At 55.5% G+C, this 25057-nt stretch overlaps 3 protein-coding genes across 3 annotated transcripts in view; 2 read left to right on the forward strand and 1 right to left on the reverse strand.

Annotated features, from left to right (window-relative positions):
- Nucleotides 1–10316, reverse strand: part of LOC142431488 (uncharacterized) — an 81274-nt gene extending 70958 nt beyond the window's left edge. Inside the window, exon 1 of the mRNA XM_075536460.1 lies at nt 10007–10316. The gene's annotated coding sequence lies outside the window, so the exon portion shown is untranslated. The remainder of the gene's footprint in view (nt 1–10006) is intronic.
- Nucleotides 10317–13698: 3382 nt separating this feature from the next.
- Nucleotides 13699–19696, forward strand: MZF1 (myeloid zinc finger 1). Its single transcript, XM_075537779.1, is given in 12 exon segments — nt 13699–13893; nt 14412–14577; nt 15158–15234; nt 16731–16798; nt 18504–18669; nt 18716–18948; nt 18950–19051; nt 19053–19140; nt 19143–19211; nt 19213–19255; nt 19388–19571; nt 19573–19696. Coding segments are annotated over 12 exon segments (1515 nt in total).
- A 1976-nt stretch (nt 19697–21672) lies between these two features.
- On the forward strand, nt 21673–24542 carry UBE2M (ubiquitin conjugating enzyme E2 M). Its single transcript, XM_075536497.1, has 6 exons — nt 21673–22298; nt 23147–23241; nt 23375–23413; nt 23511–23614; nt 23885–23948; nt 24028–24542. Exons 1-6 carry the CDS (start codon nt 22190–22192, stop codon nt 24166–24168), a joined length of 552 nt encoding a protein of 183 aa, XP_075392612.1. The 5' UTR covers nt 21673–22189; the 3' UTR covers nt 24169–24542.
- Nucleotides 24543–25057: the final 515 nt, after the last annotated feature.

Below are 25057 nucleotides of genomic sequence, written 5' to 3' on the forward strand. Positions count from 1 at the left end.
GGAGCACAGCCTGGCCCACCAGGCCTTCAAGACAATGTTCCCAATGTGAGCAGCCAGTCCACAGAGAGGACCACATGGCTGGCCCCACTATGAGACATGACCCCTCTCAATGACCCATAGCCCTACAGGGGACAACACCAGAGACACAGTGTGGGAATTGTACCTGAACTGATCCCACCACACCAAGGCAAAACATTTAAGGGGGTGCAACAGAACAGCAAGGGAATGGAGCGGCAGGGTCCCCAGGGAATGCTAAAGGTAGATTTTGGTGCCAGGGCGTAGTGCCCCAACAGACTGGACTGGAAAACACTCCTAAAGACCAACAAACAATCCTTGAACTAACTGCAAGCTTTTGTTTCTTATGTTTTGTTTTTGTTGTTTTGGTGGATATTGTTGTTTAGTTTTGCTCTGTCTTGTTTTTGTGCATGTTATTATCTCTGCAGGTCTGTCTAAATAAGACAGGCTGGATGAACAATGGAGGAAAAAACAACGGGACCAACAGTTCAGTTCCAGGGGGACATGGGAGCGGGGGGGGGGGGGGGGGGGGGGGGGAAGGTAGTGGTGTTAACAAACCCAGGAACAAGGGAACAACAAGTGATCCAAATTGGTGGTGAGTGTGGGGGGAGGTCAGATGCTCACAGAGGGTGATCAATTGCCAGACTATATGGCAGGCCCCACTCCCTGCTGTTAAAGACAATGGACACCTGCAGTCATCTATTTGGTTCCAGTAGGTGGGGTTTACACCCTACTGATAATGGTTCCTATGGAGATCTAGAGAATAGGTCAAAGTCAAGCTGCCGTCCTAAACCTAGTATCTGCCCATCATGTCACATGTATATCCCCAATCCCTCCCCTTCCTATTGCGTGTGTGTCCCTAGACCACACCCTCTCATTACTGTATTACCCATAGGACAGCCCCTTCCAGTGACGTAGTATATCCTCACCTGTAATTAGGGGGCTTGCACGTTCCCAGAGAATATAAAAGGCCTGGGCTAGCATTAAATCCCTCTCCCTCCACGTGGACCATCAGCGGGGCTGAGGTGAGCATGCTACCATAAATTGTGTCTGACTCCATTTATTTCAATACTTCTATCTCTCATGCTCTCTATAACTTTACTATGATCTTTACTTATTATCGCTGTACAATTGTGCCTACTGGACCTGTAATGATGTGTTAGGGGCTGGCTTCCCCTGACAGGTGAGGAGGGTGTGGGAGGCCTGGTAGGGCATGATCAAGGGTAATGTAACCAAGAGGAATTGCCGAAACCCTGGTGGAGACTGAGCATGATAGTGGGACAGGAGGAAAGTCAAGGGAAATAGAGGAAAGAGCTGGGAGGCAAAGGGCATTTATAGAGGTTGTATTGGCACCACTCACTATTACTCCTAGTGATCCCCTTGCAGCATTTTTGCTTCCTGTCCCAGCAACCCTGTGTTCCTCAGGCCTGGAGGTCCTGGTCCCGAAGAAAGGAACTCTCCCACCTGGAAACACAGCACAGATTCCACTGAACTGGCAGCTGAGAATGCCCCCTGGGCACTTTGGACTTCTCATGCCTTTGGATCAACAGGTCAGGAAGAGTGTCACCGTACTTAAAGTGGAGTGATTGATCCCGATTACCAAGGAGAAATTGGACTGGTACTACATAATGGAGGTAAAGAAGAATATGTCTGGAATCCAGGAGATCCCATAGGCCGACTCTTAGTGTTACCATGCCCTGCTATTAAAGTAAATGGTAAGTTGCAGCAACCCAATCCTAACAGGACTTATAATGACCCAGACCCCTCAGGAATGAAGGTCTGGGTCACCCCACCAGGCCAAAAACCACAGCCAGCTGAGGTGCTTGCTGAGGGCAAAGGTAATACAGAATGGGTAGCAGTAGAAGGTAGTTCTACCTATCAATTACGACCACGTGATCAATTGCAAAAGCGAGGCTTGTAATTGTCAATGTATTTTCTTTGTATGTGATTATTACGTATATTTCCTTTGTTCAAGTATGTTATAGCAGATATAATTTGGCTCAGTGTGTTTTCATTTATATAGATGATTGATGAAAAGTATAAGTGTGATTTCATTAATATCTGGAAATTATATAAGTATGTATTGGTAAAGAATTGTGTACAGGTGCCAGGCTGGCAAGGGGTGGATTGCTATAGTTTATTGTGCCAGCCTGGCCGATAAACACAAGTAGGATTAACTGAGGGGCAGAGGGATAAATGGCTTGGTGAGCCTCACCTTGGTTGTTCTGTGCCTCAGTTTAAAGGGGTACACTACCTGTGGGATGCCTACCCTGTGGAATGTGTCGCTGTAAGTTGAGGTCCCTTTAAGCCCACACGATTGGAATGTTCATCTCTGGAGCTGGGGACTGACAGTTGATGACAGTTGGGGACCTGCCTTGCTGTTTGCTGCCTAGGTATAAATAGCCCAGCTCTCTACAGAAGGGGACTGGTACCTGGCAGCTCTCAAAACTTGAAGGACTGCTAGTGTCTTGCTGCTTTAAAATTTAACTGTTAATTTCTTGTATTATCTATCTGTGTATTATTTAACGGTTTATTTCTTGAATTATATATCTATCTTTATAAATATATTTATAAATAATTACTAGCAATCTGGTTTGTCTCTCTAGAGAACCCTGTCTAATACAGAGGTCTAGATAAAGACATGTACATATGCAAATATATGAGGGTGGGAAAATAGATCTATGTGCATATATTTATAGGTTTAGTATTAAGGTAGCAGAAGGACATTGGGCCTCCACTCAAGTACTCTCTCAATGCAAGAATACTTTGTTCTATTAAATTGGCATTCTATGATGCTCACCTTCCCGACACAATCTCTGAAGACAAAGCGGCTGAATAAGCAAATGTGAAGAAAGCGGATGGTGCCAAAAGATATAGCGTCTGAGGTCTTAAAGGCTTGAAGGTAAACAAGCGGCCATCTAGCTCAGTAGCAACAAAGCCCACATGGAAGAAGCACACCAGCATGTGCAATCACGAGGTGTCAAAGGGATCGGGTATCAGGCATCATCAGAACAAAAAATCTTAGCGTAGTGAATGAGGTGGGGGGGAAGTGGGGGAGTGTGGAGTGGAGACCCAAAGCCCATTTGTCAGCCGCTGGGTAACCCCTTACAGAAGGATCTTGGCGAGGAGACAAGCAAGTCAGGGTGCGATGTAAGCAATGATAAAAAATACAACTTTCCTCTAGTTCCTAAATACTTCCCCCCCACCCCTACTATCATGATCCCAATTCTACCTTACAAGTCTGGATAGAGCAGAGGATGTACACTGGTGCAGACAGGAGCTAGAGGCATAGGGAATCCAGGGCGGATGATCCCTTCAGGACCAGTGGTATGAGTGGCGATACTGAGAGGATAGAGGGAGGGTGGGTTGGAAAGGGGGAACTGATTACAAGGATCTACATGTGACCACCTCCCTGGGGGACGGACAACAGAAAAGTGGGCGAAGGGAGACATTGGACAGGCAAGATATGACAAAATAATAATTTATAAATTATCAAGGGTTCATGAGAGAGGGGTTTCAGGGGAAAAATGAGGTGCTGATGTCAGAGGCTTAAGTAGATAACAAATGTTTTTAGAATGATGAGGGCAATGAATGTACAAATGTGCTTTACACAACTGATGTATGGATTGTGATGAGTTGTATGAGCCCCTAATAAAATGATTTAAAAAAACCAAACAGACAAAAAACATAACTCACCAGGATCAAGTGGGTCATACCAGGTATACAAGGATGGTTTGTTCAACATTAGAGAACCAACCTATGCAATCCACCACATGAAAAAAACAAAGAATAAGAATTTAAAAAAGAAAGAAAAAAATAGATAAATTACCAAAGGTTCATGAGAGGGAGGGTGGAGGAGGGTGGACAATGAATGAGCTGATACCAAGGGCTCCAGTACAGAGAAAATGTTTTGAAGATGATGGCAACCTAGTACAAATGTGCTGGGCACAAAATATGGGCTGTGGTAAGAGATGTAAGAGCCCCCAATAAAATCACTGAAAAAAAGAAACCCGATAGAACAGTGGTTCTTAACCTTCCTAATGCCGCAACCCTTCCATACAGTTCCACTTGTGTGGTGACCCCTTCCCCAACCATAAAATGATTCTTGTTGCTACTTAGTAACTGTAATTTTGCTACTGTTATGAATCAGGTGACCCCTGTGAAAGTGAAAGGGTCGAAAACTTCAGAATGGCTGCTAGAGAGTTTCCAAGGCTGACATCTTTACTGTGCAGGCAGCCTCATCTATCTCCCAAGGCGTGATTGATGGGTCAGCAGTCCCAGCACTCACCAGAGAGCACGGCAGCACTGTGGCTTTGCCCACCTGGCTCTGCTTATCTCAGGTTTGTGGTTAGAAATGGCTGTACATGAGATGACTCCACTTGCGCAGAACTACTCTGGTAGCTAAGCTATGCCCCGCACTAAATGGCACTCTGGCTTTCTTTTCTACTCATACCGAGTGGTAACTGTATTCTAGAATGCTCCAGGAAATTTGGTCAGCCATATTTTGTGACCTGAAGCCCCCGCTTTACCAAACAAAAACACGTCAATGCCTACAAAAAAATCAACAAAACATCGTGCCATCTGCAACTCAGTGAATGTAAGCCGATCAGAAATAACCAACACCAACTGCCTTCGGTAATTCTTTGCCTTTTTGGAGCACTTTCATCAAAAACTTCTCAACTCCCTGTTTTACAAAATGCTCTCTGCCGCTGTAACAAACTTTTGTTAATTTTGGAAAGGCTTGTCCTACCCCTCCATCCCCACCCAGCCCACCCCGCCCCCACCCCTCACGCTGACAAATACAATCACTGGCTAAGACAGGGGTGGCAGAAATCCATCCTCCCATCTTTATTTGTTGGCTCACACGCATGCACAGGTGCCTGTGTGGAGAGGTGCTCATGAGGCCTGATACCTCTGACCTATCCTCGGTGGCTCAGCATGAGCTAGAACACAGAGCTACACTACTTTGGTAGGGTTGGGGGGACATCTAGGGACGTCTCCTGTTACGGTTTGGGTGGCAGGAAGGAGCCCAAGCGGGAATGAAAGGGTGTCTGAAGAGATAACTGAGTAGCTATCTAGAGCTCAGAAAAGTTAGGCTGGGAACCAACTCTGAGGTGGCCACTGAGCCCCAAGAAATGGATAGAATTTCTGAGAGAGCACCAGACCCAGAGAAAGCCTGAGTCACAAAAGGCTAACTGCAGTGGCTAGAGGGAGCCCTGGAGAACACATCTCCAAACCAAGAAGCAGTACCTGGTGCCAAAGACCACAATGGGGTAAGGGCAAGGGCCAACAGGACTCAGGCACAAGGACACCAGAACCCTTAGCCAGGCAAAAGACCAAAACAGTTAGGTGAAAACAGCATGAGAAGTGAGCAGGGAGACGCTGAGTGCAGGGACCTTGGAACATCAGCTGGAAAGGCCCTCCTCAATGGAGCAAAGTGGGATGTTGGGTAAACATGAGAGGTTCATCCGGTGTGTCTGTCACAGTGGGCACCCACGGACTTCCCAGCTCACCCACCAAACAGGGAGAATCATTCTCCTGTCCGTCACCCCCCACCCCCGTCAGCGACACTGTGAATGGCTGCAGGAAGGCCATGCGCCATGAGCTGTTAGAGTCACAGGTGGGGAGGCAGAGGTGGCAGAGATCATCTGAGGTCAACCCCTGAAGCGGAATCCACAGAGAGAACCGGCGCGGCAGCCCCGGTGCGTCCTCCTGGGCCCGTGGCCTCGGCTACCCAACAGTCTTCCACAGACCCTTCCTGAGGCACCTCCCCGGCTGCGGAGACCACCAGAGCCTGCCGTCTTCTGTCTCTATGCAGCTCCCGCAAGTGGGCGAGGGCGCTGTGGACGCCCCGACACACCCGCAGGCTGCGTTCCCGGTTGTGGTCGTTGTCTACCAGGACCTGCAGACCAGTGGCAAAGTGGGCCAGGGCCTGGGCCATGTGATCAGGACTCAGCCTGGCCACGGCCCCCTCCTCAGTTCTCCCGGGTTCCCTGGCCCTGGTGAGCTCCTGTGCCAGGCTCTGGGACCCCAAGCCTTTCCTTTCCTGCCATAGTGGCTCAGCGCAGTCAGCCTCCCCACCCTGTGCTTCCTGGGGGTTGCTATGGGGTAGGGGTTCACCATGGGCCTGTAGCAGGCAGGCCACATCAGCCTCAGCCAAGTCCCCAAGACCCACGTGGCTGGCCAGCGCCATGATGCTGTGGCGGAGCTGGGGCACCGTGTTGAGCTCAGGGGCACCGACGGGCACACACTCGGGCCACAGCTTCCGCCAAGCACCATTCATCACAGCCGGGCGGAGCTCTGCCCAGGCCTGGGCAATGTTGTCCACCGCAGTCATGACGGTGTAGCTCCGCCAGAACTCGCGCACAGAGGGCCGGTCCTCCCCAGCAGTCTCCTGCACCAGCTGGCTCAGTGTGCGCCGCAGGTAATGGGCCTTGAAGGTGGCGATGACGCCCTGGTTCATGGGCTGGATCAGGGACGAGGTGTTCTTGGGCAGGAACTCAACTCGCACCTGGGCTGAGAGGCCGTCCAAGTGGGCAGGGTGGCAGGGTGCGCTGTCCAGGAGCAGCAGGGCACGGTGCGGGAGGCCATGCTGGGTGCAGTAGCTCTCCACGGCTGGGCAGAAGCAGCCAGTAAACCACTCCTGGAAGATGCTGGGCGTCAGCCAGTCATTGCGGTTGGAGCGCCAGACCACCGGCAGACTGGCCTTGGGGCAGCCCTTGAGGGCCCGCGGGTTCTCCGAGGGGTACACCAGCAAGGGCTTCAGCTTGAAGTCGCCGGCCGCGTTGCCGCCAAGGAGCAGGGTCAGGTGATCCTTGGGTGCCTTGGGCCCTGGCCCAGCTGCCCCCTCCAGTGCCAGCAGCGTCCGCTCGGGCAGCCTCTTCCAGAAGAGGCCCATCTCGTCGACGTTGAAGACCTGCCGCGGCGAGTAGCAGCCCTCCTGCAGGATGCCACGCAGCACTGTGGGGTAGCTGGCGGCCGCCTGGGCGTCGGCCACAGCCGGCTCGTCCGTCAGCAGCACGTTGTGGCGTGCCTTGAAGCCGGCAAACCAGCCATTGCTGGCTCCAAAGGTCTCGGCCTGGGCGCCCTCTCCCTGCTGGCGCTGCAGCTCTGCGAAGAGCCGGCGCGCCTTGTCCTGGATGAGCTGCGTGCTCACGGGCAGGTTCTGTCGCTTCTGCTCCTCGATCCACAGGCTCAGCAGGCGCTCCATGTGGCCCATCACCAGACTCCGGCAGCGGGTCAGCTGAGTGGCGCTGAGCGGCGTGACAGCCTGGGAGTTGGCACGGATCTTCTCCTTATTGACGCGGATGGAGGCCACGGTGGACGTGGCCAGTCCCAGTGCCCTGGCGATATGTGTCAGCTTCTCGCCTTCCTCAAACCTCCGCAGCACCTCCAGCTTCACATGCAAAGTGATGGACTTCCGGTCCCGCTTGGTGCTGCGGCGGATCCCAATCCTGCCCTCGGGGGCCTTCCCTGGCACCTGCTGGCAGGGGGCTGTCTGTGGGGTGGCTGTCTTCATCCCACCTCCCTGAGCCAGGCACCTCAGTGGGCGTCCTACCTCCTGCCCGTCCTCACAGCTGCTGGCCCTCTCCGGTCACACCTGCCTGTGCCTGTAAGGAGGGAACACACAGGCATTGCTGCCCCCAACACTGCCAACCTCCACCCAGGGCCATGCCCTGCTCCGCCCCCTCTGCCACTGCAGCCACTGCAGGCTTACTGCCCAGCCTCCCTCGGGGGTCAGAACGCACATTGCTCATTTGGGGCTGAGATCAGAAGGAGAATCTGCTAGGGTGCTTTATCCTGTGGCCCCAGTAACATGACTACTGGGCCATCGCCCAGCCACATACAAAAGCCAAGCATCATAAAACCCTGATCCATTTCCCAGATCCTGGTAAGCAGAGAAGCCACCCATCTATATGCTCCTGGCTTGGGGTTACCAGGCGGTATGACAGGCTAACCAATGGTACCCAAGGGGCCAATGAATGCCCTGAGCCTGTGAATGCTGCTTTGTGAATGTCCCGTGAAAGAACTTTGCAAAGGTGGTGATGTTAGGGTTCTTGAGATGTCCCTATGAGACCCTGGTGCCCCAACGCTGGGGCTTCTCTGAATCCAAAAGATGATTTATTTACACAAAGTCAAGCTGTTCCAAAGCATCTTTGTCTTCCAGTACACATTCATCCTTGGTGGAATGTCTGCTGAAGGCTAGAGACGGCCACTTCTGAGAGCCATGAATAAAACAATGGGGTCAGCAGAACCCTGTGGTTGATGGAATAGATCTGTGATCAGCAAAGATGTCCACAGAACCCACAACTATGTCACCTTCAAAGGCAACGGGGATTAAGGTTGATGATGAAACGAAAGCTGCTCATCAGGACACTGGGGAAGGGGGAATTGTCATGGACTACCCACGTGGGCCTGGTGCCTCAAAAGCAACGGGGAGGCAGAACCAGAAAAGTGAGAATTAGAAAAATGGATCATGAACAAAGCCAACCGGCCAGCACTGGCCTTGGAGATGGAGAAAGGGGTCCAGGAGTCACTTAAGATGGCCTGCAGGAGCTGGAAAAGGCAAGAGACTAGATTTTCTCCTAGAACCTCTAGATGGGACCAGCCCACCTCACACTTTGATTTTAGACCCATAAATGCATTTTCACGGTGGCGCTAACAGGGAAGTCCGCATTTCAAACCCACAAACCACTGTGCCGAAGATGAGCTTTCAGCTTTCACAAAGATTTATAGCCTCAGGAACCACATATAGGGTCACTAACTCCATTAACAACCGGTTTGCTTTGGCTAGGAACCACTTTGGCCTTCTGGCCTCCAGTTTGTATTGTTTCATGCCACTAAACTGGTGGCGATTTGTTAAAAACTAGCACAGATGAGAACTACCCCTACAGGCCAGGGTAGAACTATCTCTATGGGTTTCCAAGACTCAAGTCTTTAAGGGAGTAGAAAGCCTCATCTTTTCTTTTCTCCCACGGAGCAGCTGGTGGTTTTGAACTGCTCACCTTGGGGATAAGCAGCCCAACTCATAGCCCACCACGCCACGAGTGACAGAGCTGATTCAGTAAAACCCAAGTCCTCCCCTCTGCTGCCTAGGTCCTCACAATCTCAGAAGTCTTTCCTCAACCTTGAGTTCTTCTGGAATATCTGCACTGGCGTTTTACCTCACCTCCTGCAAGTCTCTGCTCAAATATGACATGGTCAGCCCCACCCCCACATGTGTATCTTGCTACCTGAGGCCAGGAGCTGTGTCCACTGTGCCCACTGTGTGGCAGAGGCTGGCCCTTTGAAGGACCCAGTTGCTGAATAATTCTCAAAAGAAGCACGGCAGTGGGAGGCAGCCTTCTGTCTCTTTTGTACTTTGAACTATGCACCTGATCAAGAAAGAACTTTACAAGAGTGCTTGTGAAAGGCACAAACACATGTGACAGCTCTGGGACAGAAACCTTCGGGGACTCAGGACTCACCTGGTTTGAGCAAGCCCGACCAGCACAGCACAGAGCAGCCCGCAGGGCCCTCAACCACGTGGGTGGGAGGCAGAGAAAGTCAGGTGGCCGTGGGGTAAACTGCCGGGAATCAGACCCCCCAGACCCGTGTTCAGAGTAACTGCATACCCTCTCCCACCCACGCCTTCACCTACACGCCCACAAGTAAGGTTAATTCACTCATTCTCTCTCTCACTCATCTACCCACTCTCGAGAGGTAGCCCCCAAACCCGCCACCTGGGAAGTCTCGCCGCCCAATGTCTAGTGGGAAAACGAGGTTCGCCCCCAAAAGACTACATTTCTCAGGCATGGGCAGGACTGTCGGAAAGCGCGCAAGCGTCCTGAGACGGAAAAGGCCCGCGAGCGGACAGCAGAGCCAGAAAGGAGCGGCACATCCCGTTCTCAGAGTCGTGGGCGGGGAAGCCCTAGCACGCAGGAAAGACGGTTATACAGTCCGCACATCCTGCAAGAAGAGTCTTGCAGCCAGACAGACTGGAAAGGCTCACCTGCAGCCCTGCAGGACTACATTTCCCAGCCAGTCGCGGGGCCCCACAACGCTCCAATTGGTCCACGTACGCGCGTCACCGGCTACGCGTCCAGCGGACGTACTCCCGATCCCCTCCGACAAGAGCTGAACGAGACCGCGCCGTAGCCTCCGGTCTCCGGCACTGGGACCCCCGCACGACCGCTGGCCCTCACCTCCGGGCGGCAACATGGGCTGCCTGCTTCCGCGGAACAGCGACCCTTCTCCATCTCCCGCTCAAGGTGCCACTACCGAGGGGCGACCGAGCCCAGCCTCCATCTTGGCGGGGGCGGAGGGAGGCAGGACTCGGTTGCCAGGCGACGTCCGGGACTGCTGCAGGTCTCTTTGAACCCGCCCCGGACGACACTCGCGAAGGCTCTTGGGAAATGTAGTTCAACGGCATTTCCGAAACGCACAGCGGTCCTGGAGGGGCTGCCCTTGGCAGCTTCCGCCCTGGGCTAGTCTTCTTTCCCGTTTACTTTCCGTCATCCTCCCTGCCTCCTCCTTCCCTTGTCTTGTCTTACCAAATTAATTCTCTACAGAATGTGAAGTATAATATTCAGAAAAATTGACGGCCTGACTCATACAGATCCGCAGTGTTTTGCACACTGCATGCACAGGTCGATGATTTTATTTACCTCACTGAGGGAACCAACAAAATTATTTAGGTGGCCTCGGCAAGAAGAGAAGAAACCAAAAATAATAAAAGGGCATTAAGACATGCAAAGCGGGGCACAAAGCTGAGCCTACAGGTGTCAACAACATAAGCTTTGGGGTTTCTCTTTTCTACAAAATAAAGCATTTGCAACTTGCAACCTCTTACACATTACCATCTAATTCGCAGTACCTGAGCTCTTGCCGAAAATGGTATATTTTGAAAAGAGCTGCTTTGCTGGCAGAGTTAGATGACCTGAGGCAGCTTGACGGGCAGGACCGCGGAAGAGGTCCCACTTAACTCCCCCACCACCCTCACCCCACCGTACGCTCACATTTTTGGGTTCGTTTTCCTAACGAGTGCCCTTCTGACTGTCCATCTCTCTAATTTTGCCCCTCTTTCTTGCCTGCCCCCCTGGAACCTTGGTGAGCCCCCTGCACCTCTTGTGTCTGTGGTGACATCCTCCCTCTCTCCCACTGGGGTGTCCTCTCTTCTGCATCCCTTTCTCATCTACCTTGATCTCGCTCTTCTGACACATCTGCCTTCCCATCCCCAACCCCTAAAACTGTCTTTCGCCATCTTTCTCTTCGACCCAGATCGCTGTCCCTATGTCTGAAGCTGTGTTATTTTCAGTCTCTCCCTCACCAACGTTGGCTCTCTTGTCTCTTCTTGCCCCCAGGCAGCCGCTGCTCATAGTCATAGTCTCTCCTTGTCTTCGGAGTCCGGAGTGTCAGCCCCAGCTAACTCTTGGTCTCCCTAGCACTAGGTCTCTTCACTTCTCTGTCTCTATGCCATCACTGTCTCTGCGCCTCTCCTTCCCCTCTCCAGCACTCTCAAGCCTACGCTGCCCTGAAGACGCCTCCTGAAAACATACCGGAGCCTCAGACGCCAACCCTGAGGGCAGCACGGACTACACGTCCCACAAAACACTGCCCGGGCCCTCCCTCCAGGTAACCCGGCGCGTTACCATGGAGACCAGGGGACGGGCGGGCTTAACAGCACCCTGGCCAGGGTACTGATTGGTGCAGCGCCCTGCTAAATCCCCGAAAACCCTTAGAGATACAGGAGCCGCGATGAGAGGCGTGCGCGGTCGGGAAGGCGGTGCTGCTGGACTTTGCCCTCCAGAAGCTGGCGCCCCAGGCGAGGGCCGGACGCCCGGATCCGCAGTGGGGAGAGGCGGCCCGGGACGCGACCTGATCGTTGCGGCCACCGCTACCTTGGGGGCTGGGCGAGGGTAGAGGAGGGGCGCCCGCGCTGACGCGTGGAGCCTTCAGGGAAACGTAGTCCGCACTAGGAGCGGCGCCCGGCGAGTGCGCACGCTCAGGGACACGGGCTGCCCGCCGAAGCCTTGGCCGAGGCCTCGCCGCCGGGAAGACTCCGGAGGGGCCTGGGCGGAGGCTCGACCCCGGGATTCCAGCCTCTCGGCGGGACCGGAGGAGCGGGCCGAAGGTCCGGATGGAGTCGCGCGACAGCTGTCAATCACCACGTGTTTCTATGGACCCAGACTCCGGTTGTCTAGACGCCGCCCGGACGCAGAGAGAAAGTTACCCGCCAGGCCTGCTGGGAAGTGTGCGGGGAGGTGACCCAACTTTCTCCCTGGGTTTCTTTCAGGTTGCCCGGGGTCGCGAGGAGCGGAGATTTGACCGAGGTGGTCAGGTGGCCATCGGAATTGATTCCACCGATGGGGCGCCCTCTGAAGAGTCACCTCTTTAATAAATATTCTTCCACAAAGCCTTTCCCCCCCAGATGCACGAGCGTCAGTGCGTGAGAGGGTCATCCGTACAGGAGAATAGGCCCTCATGAACAGGGATCTTCCAGAGTCACAAAACAAATGGGTGATAGGGTTGGGGGTCCAGTGCCTTCTCAACATTGCAGACTTGCTCCTCTTCGTCTTCCTGCTGGTCTAAGACCCATTGTGGGGAGCAGAGAACGGGAAGAGAGTGTCTACGGATGAATCCTTTATATCACATATTAAGAAGCCTGGCAGGCTGGGTTTCTGGGCTGAAGGGAGGCCTTCACCTTGTGACCTGCGTCCCAATCACATTCTCATAATATTTCCCCCAATGTGTCCTCCCATAATAGTGCTACCTTAAAGTTACTTCTTACAAGAACTTGGCTGATTGCTAAGTAGCCGGCAGCTTTAACTACAGGCGCAGACACCTGCTATTGCTCTAGGCTCTGAAGACAGAAACTCCTCCTTACCTGCCCCCAGCACTGGTGTTAGGTTACTCCTCCAATGTACTCCAGGACCTTTGGAGTAAGGGTACAGCCCACTTGGTTATCTATGGATTATCTGTAATTAGGGGGGTTTACATGACCTCCACCCCACCAGTGTATATATGCCTTGGTTGGAAATATTTTCTTCTCTCTCTCTCTCTCTCTCTCTCTCTCTCTCTCTCTCTCTCTCTCTCTCTCTGTCTTTCTGCATGGACCTGGCCCCCGGAGTCATGGTGGTCCTGGAGATGTGGGGGCATCTTGTGGGGGTCCTCACACAGGTGGAAGAGGGCTGCCCTGTGTAGTTAGGCTGGAAGAGGGAGGGAATGGTGAGACCAGAAGCCAAGCCAGATCTGAGGGAGCCTGTTTGGGCCAGTGGACATCAAAGTAATGGCAGGCAGCAGGGGTTACCCGTCATTCTGTGTGAGGGCTGCAGGCCAGGAATGAGGTGGCACATGTAGAACAAGGACAGAATTTAGGAATGAGAGGAGATGTTTTCAGGCCTGAGAAACAGCCTGTGCTTGGAGCAGAAAGCTGCAGGAGATTTTCATAGCCACAGCAGAAGATGAGAATAGTTCGCATGTGTCCAGGGCTGCCTGACCCAGGACCATCCTCTCGGCTTCAGTGTCCTGGTCTGTTTTTCACATCTGAGAATCACAGTTTGGTATACGTTAGGCACTCAATAAACATGCTGCTGTCTGTCCTTATCCCAGGGTCCTCATGCCATTCCTCCGCCAGCCTCAGACACCCCCTCCCTGTCCTCCTAATGAGGTCTGCCTCAATGGAGTCCCGGGTCCCCAGACCCCATGCCTCTGGAGGATGAAGAACCAGGCACAGTGAAGTTGGAGGGGGCTGTTCCAGGGGATACTGGCTCTGAGACTGCCTGCCTGTGCTTCCAGCGTTTCCCCTACCAAGAGGTGTCCAGGCTATATGAGGCCCTGGTACAGCTGTGGGAGCTGTGCCAGCAGTGGCTGCGGCCTACAGTGCACTCCAAGGAGCAGGTGCTGGAGCAGTTCCTGGGCGCCCTGCTTCCCTCTCCTCCCCCCTCCCCCCCCCCCCCCCCCCGCCACCACCCCCGCCGAGATCCAGGCCAGAGTACAGGGACAGCGGCCCAGCAGTCCAGAGGAGGCTGCAGTCCTGGTAGAAGGACTGTGCTGGGAGGGGGGTGGCCCAGGGATGAGTCTTCATCCCAGGATGGGGGTCTCAGGCATAGGAACCATGTCCAGTAGAGGCACTATGCTTGGACAGGTCCATGCCTCCAAGGGTCCCCAGCAGAGATGTGGGGCTGGGTGACCTGTAGTCCCGGGGCTGTGGTGAGAGGCATTTGGAACTGTACAACAGCTGAGGCTCAGGGGAAGCCCTGCAGGTGCTTCCTGAGCTTCCTGCTCCAGCTCTGGGGCAGCTGGGTTCCCTGAGGGCCTTCTTTGCAGGCCTTTTCCAGGTCTAGTCCCGGGTAGCCTACAGGGGCCTGCACCCATGAGCACCCTGCCTGGACCAACTAATGCCAGCACCTCCCCAGATCACAGTACAGGTGCAGGACCAGGAGGTGCTCGCTGAGAAGATTGGGCCCTCCAGCTTCCAGCCCCAGGCACCAGAGCCCAGCCCGGCAACACCCCCGGGGGCCACCCAAGAATCTCCACTAGGACTTAGTGTGAAAGAAGAGTCCGAGGTCACAAAGGACCCAGGTAAGAGCAGGGCCCAAGACCAGACTTGGGTGTCAGGGCCTGGCAGGCTGGACTAGAGTGAGGCCAGGCCCCCACCACCCCAGCAGTGTCCACGTGCTGGCAACCCAACAGCCACCCTGGTACAGCACGTAGGCACAGCACTTGGTCATGGCTCTCCCCCTGCAGCCTGGGGCAGACTGCCAGGATTGTCCCTGAGCCAGGAAGGCTCACAGGAGGCCGACTCTCCCAGATATCCTTGAGGAAGGACCACGGTTCAGACAGGAGTATGGATACTGCCAGTGTCAGAGAGCACTCACCCTCTTCCCTGCCAACTCCCCAGTATTCTTGCAATGAATGCTGTGTTGCTCCCCTCACCCCACTTCCCTTGGCCATCCCCCACCCCAGTCCTACCACAGCTCCACCTAGGGTGCCCTCCCCACTCCCCAATGCCAGGCTTGGATTCCCTCTCAGGGAAACCCTCAGCCCTCTCCCTGGGGAAGACATTCACACACACAGTAATCTGTCTCCCCATAGCCTCCACACCAGAAGGGCTGGGGCTCAAGGATACCCTTGGTCTCCCTGACCCTGTCTCCTCCCTCAGCCCCCACGTTCCTGGAGCCTCAGCCCCGCAATGCCACCCCCAAGGCCCTGCCTGCCCTCTTACCTGAGGAAGCCCAGGTGAGGTCCCAAGCCCAGCCACGCCCTTCAGCCCTGGGAGTCCCATGGGTGGAAGGTGGCTTCAGGCCCTCACAGCGGCCAGTTCAAACTGCAGGGATGAGCAAGCGCTCACCTGGTGGTGTCAGTGCTGCAGGACAACACAAGAACAGGCATCCCCCAGGAGTGAGCCTAGGCCTAAGGGAGCCTTGTGGAGAGAACACCCAGAGGCCTAGTGGCAGGAAGAGGCTCCAGGTGTTTTCTCCATGGGTATGATGGGGCACGTGTGGGCAGGGCCAGTGAGCACCCCCAGCCTTACACGTCCCTTCCTGACCTGAACGTCCCCTGCAGCACCCAGGCCACTCCAGCATCTCCTGTGCTCAAAACCCACTGACCCCACAGTCCCTCCACTACTTTTTAAGGGCAAACACCCCCACCCCCTCACAAGAGCCAAGACTGTCCCCCAAGGCCATGCTCTCTCCCTACCCCAGGAACCCCTGTATGGCCCTCAGGCTCTAGACTTGCATGCTATTGATTGGGGGAGCAGTGGGATGGAAGTGAGCATGGGCACACCAGATTAGTGGAGGGGGGCGTGGCTGGAATCAGAATTAGCTAAGGACAGAGCAAGTTAATTGACTAGGCAGGCTGGGCCAGCCCCTGTCACTGGGGTCTGCAAATCCTTCGCTGCTGGTCCCCAACTTCACAACCCAGCTTATCACCTTCCTCCCAGTGTGACCATCAGCACCACCTCCCACCCTTCACTGCTACCGAATTCCCCCTCCAGGTTGCTCTTTCCACTGAGGTGGCTTCCTCTTGGCAACTTCGGACTCCCCATTTGGCCACCCAATTGCTCCCTTTGCCCCCCAACATCCATCTACACCTTTCAGGGTTTCATCATGAGACAAACGTTTGGATGCTTAGTGACTCTGCGTGTTAGCAGATTCAGAAGGCACGGGCATACCGCATGGAAAACACACCTCCTGTCTGAGCCATTCACCTACTTCCCCAACAGCCAGCATTCCAGTTTATGTGCCCTTCCAGAAAATTCCTGTTTTTCACATCAAGGAACGAACATGTATGTTGATGTATGCTTCAGATCCACTGTCCCACGTGAGGGCTGTGCACTTAATCACACAGCAATGAACACCCTCCTTCCCTCTGCACAGCAACAGAGTGCCCCCGAGGGGCTGCACCACTGTTTAGCTGCTTGGGCTCTTCCTGGGGTGCACCTTTGGGTTACTTCTCAATGATGCTCTGAGGTCATTCAGCACCCAGGGGGTGGAGGGAAAGGGGGGCCCCAACAGTTAAAGAAAAACCTTTCAATGGAGTCACTGAGTGAAAGTGCAGAGGGCACTGGCCATTTTGGATGTTACCACGTCACACACACACACCCCACACCCCATCCCCTCCATTTACACTCCCCGGATTGCAAGGGCAGAAACGGCAGGTGGCCACCTCTTTCTTACTAGGAGGGGCTGAGGCCCTCTGTGGAACTTCAGGCTGGCCTTGTTTTCTTTCAGGTCACATCCTGTGCCCTGTTGGTTATGTTTTTCTTCCTTGCTGGTCTGCAGGAGCTCTTCGCTAACAAGTGAACTCTCCTTTGGGCTGTGTGAGGTCACTCTTGCCACATTAAGTGATTGGCTTTGGTGCAACAGACTGGGTTTCTTTCTTTTTTGTTGAATTCATGTTTATATTTAGGGACCAATCACGTGTGCTGACGTTTTTTATAAGAGTCAGTTATTACAGTCTCTCTCTCTATATATAGCATATATTATATATGTGATTTGCTTATTTACCCAGCCCTTCCCTGTCTTCATAATCTTTGATGTGTAGTCCATTGTTGCAGTGATTGTGGCGGCAGATCTCGCTGACATGTTCTCTCAAACCTAACATTCTTTCCTGGAATCCAGATGAAGGGTCCAAAATAAGTGAGCTGAAGTTCTACCATCCTCCCCACTAAGGAACATGATTGTGGCCGTTCATATAAGACGGATTTGCTCATTCTTCTAGCAACAGTCGTCTATAATATATTCAATCTGCCTTGCCAACACTCCAAAAGCATCGATTCTTCTGCCTTCCGTAGTGCCCATCTTTTGAATCATTAGTTACTTAAATATGACCGTTAGTCTGATATAGTTCTTGCTCCCTGGCATTACAAGTATCTCAGACTAATCATGTACATATCTTATGTGTAAGAAGGAACTTTATATCGTGAACTTAATATCAAGAAATTATCCCCTCTCCTCAGAAGCTGTAGACCCATGGGTGCTGGCTAGATGCACTGTGGGTTTCAGACTGCTTACACTTACACACATAACTTGGTTGTCCTGGGAACCAAGAATGTGAAAATGTATCTGACTGATCAAAGCAAATAAACAAAAAGTTACCAAAGAAATTATCCCAGCCTGATCAACTCAAGCCCATGCATTTGGGGCCCTCTTCAGACTCAGGTAGCTGAAGGCTGATGATGAAGAAAGGTGACGTAAACGCAGGAAGACCACAGGCCTGTGGGTGCAGAGTTGTGTGGATGGTGAAAACATGGCAGGGTGTAGACAGCTCAGAGGTCAACTCACAGAGTCAGTGGTCCACATGGGTCCACTCCCAAAGGCAGACACAGATTCCCAGCAAAAGAGGACAGTGATGCTCTCCAGTCTCATAAACAGGCCTGCACCTTCAAGGAGGCATCATCAGACAGTTTGTGGGTTTCTTGTCATCATCCCAGGCAGCCCCTCTCCACTCTTGGTTGCTGCCATGTAAAATTCTGTGGCTTCCTCCTCCCTGAGCCCTTCCTCCCTCACCCAGGATCTAATGCTGGAGTGCTTGTAAAGAACCTGCATTCGTGCAGAATTGCCAGGGCATCAGATGCCGTGTACCCACCAAGGTGCCACCACTCTCACCTTCCAACTCAGTGCTGCTCAACTCTCAGTTCTCATCCCTCCCACTTCCCTGTCCCCCAGGTAGGTGCTCTGCACACATCTCTAATCTGGTTCGTTTGGGGCCCCTGGCTGCCCCCTTACCCCACCTGTGTTTGCAGAGACCACCACCACCCAGCTCCACAGCTGCAGGGCCCACCTTGGCACTTCCGGGAAGAGGAATTGTGTGCACCAGGGCCCAGATTCAGAAAGCTCAGCCCAAGATTTCCACATAGCCCGCGCCCCAATCCTCATGAGGGGCCCTGCCCTCACACTGGCCAGCCCTGCCAGAGTAAGATGGGTTTCAAGAGAACTTTGAGCCCCAAGTGCGGCAGGCGCTCTGCAGTGCCAGAGTTCATGATGGGTCCCTTTGTCTCGCAGGGTTTGCACCTCTGTAGACATAGTTCCTGAAGGCCCACTCACTGTGGGTCCGCTCCTCCACATCCCAGGGGACTTTGGAGTGGCCAGCCTCAGGGGTCGGATGCCGTCACCCCCGGGCAAAGGTGCCCTCTCACACGCACTGCAACTTGCGTGTGATCTGGGAGATGTGCAGAAACGCGAGAGCAAAGACCTCCCCCCCCCACCCCGTTCAGGTCTTGGTGCCCTCCCCACCACCACCACCGCTGCTGGCCACTGTCCTCTGGCGGGCCCCAAGAGGCCCAGGCCTAGGCCGTCTCAGTGCAGTGCAGGGTGGTCGCTGAGACGTGTGTGACAAGGTGTTCCGCCAGTGCAACCTGTTGCGCCACCAGGAGATCCACATGGGCGAGCGGCCCTTCGTGTGCGGTGAACGCGGCCACAGCTTCCACCTGCTGCGCCACCAGCTGACGCAGTGAGGGGCAGCCTTTCGTGTGCGCAGACTGTGGCCAGGGCTTCATGCGCAGCGCACGCCTGGAGGGACACCGGCGCACGCACACAGGAGAGCAGTCCTTCCTCCGGCAACAGTCCTTCCTACCTGTTGCAGCACCAGCGCATCCACGGCAAACCCCTCGGCCCTGACGTCGCCAGCCCGTGTCCCCCATGCGGCCCTGCAGTGGACCCGAGCCACACAGCCCCTTCCCCTGCAGCGAGTGCCACGAGAGCTTTGCCCGGCCGCGCAGCGCTGCTGGGGCACCAGGCAGCGCACAGGGGCTCAAGTCCTTCACGCGCGGCGAGCGCTTCGGCCATTGCCCGCTGCTGCTGCAGCACTACCAGGGCGGGCACAGCGGCGAGCGGCGCTTCGGCCACCGCACAACCTGGCGCAGCACTGGCACATCCACACGGGCGAGCGGCCCTACACTTGCGCCAGTGCGGCAAGGCCTTCCGCCATCAGGCCACGCTCCCGCAGCACCTCCGCGTGCACACCGGCAAGAAGCCCTACCACTGCGGAGAGTGTGGCCAGGCCTTCGCGCAGCACCTGCGGCTTACAGAGCACCTGAGCATCCACACAGGCGAGCGGCCCTTCGCCTGCGGTCACACTCACGCAGCACTTGCGCAGCCACCGGCGCCAGAAGCCATTTGCCTGCCAGGACTGTGGCTGCAGCTTCGACCAGAGCACCAAGCTCATCCAGCACCAGCGGCTGCACAGCCCAGAATGACACCCCTCGGCATCCCTGTTCGGGCTCCAGGGCATCCTCAATAAAGCCAAACAAAGACCGAGATGCACTGTCACAGTCCTTCCTCCCATGGGCCCTCATCCTCCATCCCATGGGCCCTCATCCATTTGACAAACCACAGCCCTGCAATCCCAGCGGAAGAAGCAGTCACTCGGTCAGCGGTAGCAGGGTGAGGGTAGTGGCAGGGCAGTCCAGTTCTAGCTGTGCCCTGACACCAAGCCTCAGCCTCTCAGGCCTAGAGTGGACACAGCTTGGGGGGACCTGCTGAGGAACTGCCGTCCAGTGACCATCAGACAGGGACAAATTAAGATGAAGCCACAGCAAGGCTCGTCACATGGGGATTTCCTATCAGGAATGACCAGCTGTCCTTGGTCAGGGAAAAGGATAGAAGAAACTGTGGAGGTGGGAACAGCAGGGGCTGGAAGGGTTTAGCTTCTCATGGGGCACAGACTCTGGGGGTGAGGGCCCAGGGGTCTGAGGTGAGATCCTTGAGGTGCTCTGGTGTGGGTGTCTCGAAGGGCCCTGGTGAACCTGATTTGGGGTGGGTGGAAGAACCCAACACCTATTGATGTCCCTGGGCAGACTAGACAAGAGGAAGAGGCATTGCTGGAGACCTCCCTTTCCATCCCCTGAAGTGCTCAAGGCCTGAGGAGGAGCTGCTGGCCTGCAGGGAGTTGGGGGGCTGTCCCATCCCATCCCTATGCTGCTTGCCAGAGGGCAGATGTGGAGCACAGCGGCAGGAGTTCAACAGGCAGCTAGTTGGGTCTGAGGCTGTGACCACTGAGCAAGAGGTTTGGAGCTCAGCATTGAGGACAGACAGGCTCCCAGTCACAGAGGGATCCTGAAGAGTCAGGTATAGGGCAGGTCCAAAGAGGTGGCAGCTCCCTGAGGTGAGGCCAAAGAATCACTTTGGTCAGCAGGCTAGGGTTTTAAGCAGCAACGGAGGTGAATCATGTGGATGGGGATGGCTCCCCTACGTGATATCAGACCTGGACCAAGGTTGATCTCTGGAGATGTGGATCCTTTGCATCACTACCTGACCACACCAGGCCACCCAGATTACATCTCCTAGGATGATCTGGTTGGCTAAAACCGGTCACCACTGTGACAACTGCCGAAGTGCCTTGGCGGGGGTACCTAGCCGCGTGGCTCACCTCCCAAATCCACCAAGCCACCAGGGCCCCTCACTGGACCAGATTTTCAATCTGCAAACCCATGATTGCCATGGTGACTGCCAGAAGGTTGCAGTCTCGCCCGGGCCCTCTGAAGGACACTGAGCTTTGATTGGACAGAATGAGCCCTATACGTCGCCCGACCCCACCCCTGAGAGTAAGGGGCTCCAACCAAGCACACCTAAGAAGCCAAAGCAAGGCTAGCCCCGCCTCCTACCAGCCCACCCACCCCCAGCACCGCTGACTGTCCATCTCAGTGCTTATCCGTTCTCTGCCACAATGCATGTTTTATTCGTTAGTCGACCCTGACCCAAAATGTCCACGAGTAGCCTATCTTCGGATTTGTAATGGGACCCTGACGGTGCTCGACCCCACGTACTCTAGGTAGCACCTCCGTCCTCCCCACCCCCAGCCTACACGCGATCACCTTCTTTCTGTAAGTGACCACTGTCTCGTCCCACCTGCAGGTCTCCACACCTACAAATAAGGGTGGCTTCATGGCGCGAGGCAGTACACCTAAACTCCATTCAAAAATGGCGGGGACCCCTTCCTATCCTAATCCAAGGATATCTCCGGAACAGCCGTCGGAGTCTACCGCCCCCGAAACGGAAACGCCCGAGCTCAGCCGAAAGAACCCGAACTCAAAACCCCAGCTCAGAGCAACGCGATTCGGCCAAGGCAGCGCCGGTGGCGGCGCAGGCGCAGAGCGCAGGCCGAACGGGAAGCGCAATATCGGGGAAGCGACGGAAATACTCGAAGTGGCTGGGCGCCCGAGGCCGTTGCCGACCTCCACTTCCAACTCGCTGCTGTCGCCGGAGCCGGACTTCCTCCAAGACACGGCCGCCGCCGCCGCCGCCGCCGCCGCGACCGCCGCCTCCTCCTCCTACGCCGAAGCGCAGCCCCCAAGCGAAAGGAGCGAGCGAGCGGCGCGGCCAGACTATCACCGCTTCCGCAGCCGCAGCAGGGCCAGAGGAAACCTGAGTGTCCGAGGGGGAGGAGGGGGCGGCCCGGTGGGGGCGGGGCCGAACGCAGCCCGAGCGCTGCCGAGTACACCCGAGCGCTGCCGAGTCTACCCGAGCGCTGCCGAGGAAGCCGGACCAGGCCAGAGCCGGGCTACGGGAGCCGAGGCGGGCCGCGCGGTGGGCGCGGAGCGGCGCGGCGAGCCGGTCGGGCGGCGGCAGCGGCAGCGGCAGCGGCAGAGGAGGCCGCGGCGGCGGGTCCGAGAAGCGGCGGCGGCAGGGGGCCGGGCGGCCGGGGTCCCGGGCCCCGCGGCGGCGGCAGCGGCGGCGGCGGCGGCGGCAGGATGATCAAGCTGTTCTCGCTGAAGCAGCAGAAGAAGGAGGAGGAGTCGGCGGGCGGCACCAAGGGCAGCAGCAAGAAGGCGTCGGCGGCGCAGCTGCGGATCCAGAAGGGTAGAGGAGTCGGGGTCGGGCTATGGCGGGCACCTATGGTCGGAGGGCAGGGTACAGGGGCAGGATGTCATGGACGCGGTCATGCGATCGCGGGGGGCAGAGACAGGGTCGGAGGTCAGAGTGTGATGGAGGTATCCCCAGGCCTAAAGCTCGTTGTAAGGGACCCGGAAATGTTTGGGGCTGCTGCGGAGGATGGGGCAAGTGGCCGGGGACTCACGGGTCGGACCTAGAAGGGAACCTGGATTTGGGGTGACAAACAGAATAGGCTGGCAGTGGGGGGACATTTTTAGAATATGCTGCTGGGAGTACTGGGTTTCAGAGTCCTAGGTAGTGGTTTGAACTTGGGGTCGTCGGGGTCTCTGGTCTTCGGGGTGACAGGTGGATGCTGGAGGGGTGGCAGAGGCCTGGGATTATTGTTAGGGAGGGTTCTGGGATCAGATTGGGAAATCGGTGCTCCTATGTTTGGGGGGACATGATTTCACCAAAGTGAAATCAAGCCCAGGAACCTGAGATCTGGGGCGGTCAGAGGCTGTTGAGGGGCGTGTGAGTGGGCCCCATGGATGTGGAAGCACTTGGGAGCTGGATTAGAGGGTTGTGGAGACAAGAGTTAGGGCCTGATCTGGGTCAAGACTCACAACTACATTGGAAAGTGCACATTTGGGGTATTCTGTGGATTCTGATGGTCTCATTTCAGGGTTGAAGGAAGGCCTATCAGGGAGGTCAGGAAAGGCTTAGGGTTGAAGGGCTTAGAATGAGTTCCAACAGCCTGGGAGGTTACCATGGGGGCTCTACTGGCACATGCACCAAGTGCCCTCCGCTCTGTCCCCACCCCTGCCTCCCAAACTCAGACATAAACGAGCTGAACCTGCCCAAGACCTGTGATATCAACTTCTCAGACCCTGACGACCTCCTCAACTTCAAGCTGGTCATCTGTCCTGATGAGGTGAGGGACCATACTGACTTGGGTCCCCTGCAGAAACCTTGGGTGGCCCTGATACAGGGAAGGAGACCCAGTTTACCTGCCAGACCTCAAGAGAACTGGACCCTGAAACCTGCCTCTTTTCTCCCATTGGCAGGGCTTTTACAAAAGTGGGAAGTTTGTTTTCAGTTTTAAGGTGAGTCTGACGTAGTCAAGGACAGTAGCTTCTTGGGTGGAGGTCCCATCAGACCTGAACAGGTACCTACCTAGCTCTTCTCTCTTCTCCCCCCGAGGTGGGTCAGGGTTACCCACATGACCCCCCCAAGGTGAAGTGTGAAACAATGGTTTATCATCCCAACATCGACCTCGAGGGCAATGTCTGCCTCAACATCCTCAGGTGAGGTGCTGGCCCTTTGCTGCCCTCCTGCACCCTGGCCTGGCCTCCGGACCGCCCTCTTGGGCTCTGGGTCTTTCACTGTCTCCCCACCCCCACCTTTGTTGAAGTCTGTATCCCTCTGTCCCTCCCATCCCTATATACCTTTATTGAAGTCTGTATCCCTCTGTCCCTCCCATCCCTATATACTCATGACCTGACCTCTGTACACTCCCCAACCTCACATCCCCAATCCCCCTTGGTCTGTGCCTGACCCTGCTACTCTATCCATAGAGAGGACTGGAAGCCGGTCCTTACGATAAACTCCATAATTTATGGCCTGCAGTATCTCTTCTTGGTGAGTAGGGGTGAGGGAGGCCCTGGGCTGTGGGAGGCCGTGCCTTGCAGGCTGTTGACCCCTGCCTTGCCGACTGCAGGAGCCTAACCCCGAAGACCCCCTGAACAAGGAGGCTGCCGAGGTCCTGCAGAACAACCGACGGCTGTTTGAGCAGAATGTGCAGCGCTCCATGCGGGGAGGCTACATCGGATCCACCTACTTTGAGCGCTGCCTGAAATAGGGTTGGCGCCCATCCCACCCCCGCCAGGGCCACCAGCCCCGGTGTCCCCTGCAGATATTTATTGGGGGCCACAGGTGGGGGACGTGGGGCGGCCGGTGGGGGTTGTCCCCCTCCCTGGCCTTGCCTCCCCTCCCTGCCACCTGCCCCTCGTTATTTTTTTTTAACCACCATGTGATTAAGGTTGGCGCTGCCTCCCCCGACCTACTCAGCGATGGGAAATGAATTGGCTTATCTAGCTCCACGCTGGGTGCTCCCCAACCCCCCACTCTGGGCACTGGGGTGGGTAGGCAAGGGGCCTGTGTAGCTGGGGCCCCAGAACCCTGCCCTCTTGTCACCGGCAGTCCATCAGGCTATTAAAGGGGAATGTTACTGCACGGCCTCCGTATCCTCTTTGTTCTGGGTTGTGAGAGGGGTGGGCAAGGTTCATGACATCCCTGGACGTGAACCTCGGCCATAAAAGGGCAGAGAGGAAGGGGTGTGGGGCTAGGTGGAGTTGGGGACCCAATACCTGAGATTCTTGGGCTTGCTGGGATTAAGCCCACCCTGGCAAAAATGATGGGAACTGGTGGCCATCAGCTGCGGCCCCCTCCCAGTCCTGCCACGGGTGAGCCTCCTGGGGAGACCTCTGCCTGGTCAACCAGTGCCTGTGATAGGTGGCTGAGGTGTAGGGTGAGGGAGGGAGCCCTGCTTGAGGCCATGAGCTGGGGTGGCCGGGGAAAGGCGCCCAAAAGTATGTCACGCCCACGGTGACCACGGCCTCAGGACTGGACTGGCTAGTTTGGGCGGGTCCAGAGGCAGGAATCGAACCAGCAAAGCACACTGGCAGGCCGCATGAAGACACCCATGCGCATGCGTCTTCTCTACCGGCAGTGGAGCGAGTACGCATGCG

Source organism: Tenrec ecaudatus, chromosome 18 (genome assembly GCF_050624435.1).
Source record: "Tenrec ecaudatus isolate mTenEca1 chromosome 18, mTenEca1.hap1, whole genome shotgun sequence".
NCBI classification, from domain to species: domain Eukaryota; kingdom Metazoa; phylum Chordata; class Mammalia; order Afrosoricida; family Tenrecidae; genus Tenrec; species Tenrec ecaudatus.

Excerpts from the sequence above, each read along its gene's own strand:
- UBE2M (XM_075536497.1), top strand. The coding sequence starts at position 22,190 with ATGATCAAGCTGTTCTCGCTGAAGCAGCAGAAGAAGGAGGAGGAGTCG. Across the intron at positions 23,414-23,510 it reads AGTTTGTTTTCAGTTTTAAG|GTGGGTCAGGGTTACCCACA; the intron begins GTGAGTCTGACG and ends TCTCCCCCCGAG. Across the intron at positions 23,615-23,884 it reads GTCTGCCTCAACATCCTCAG|AGAGGACTGGAAGCCGGTCC; the intron begins GTGAGGTGCTGG and ends CTCTATCCATAG.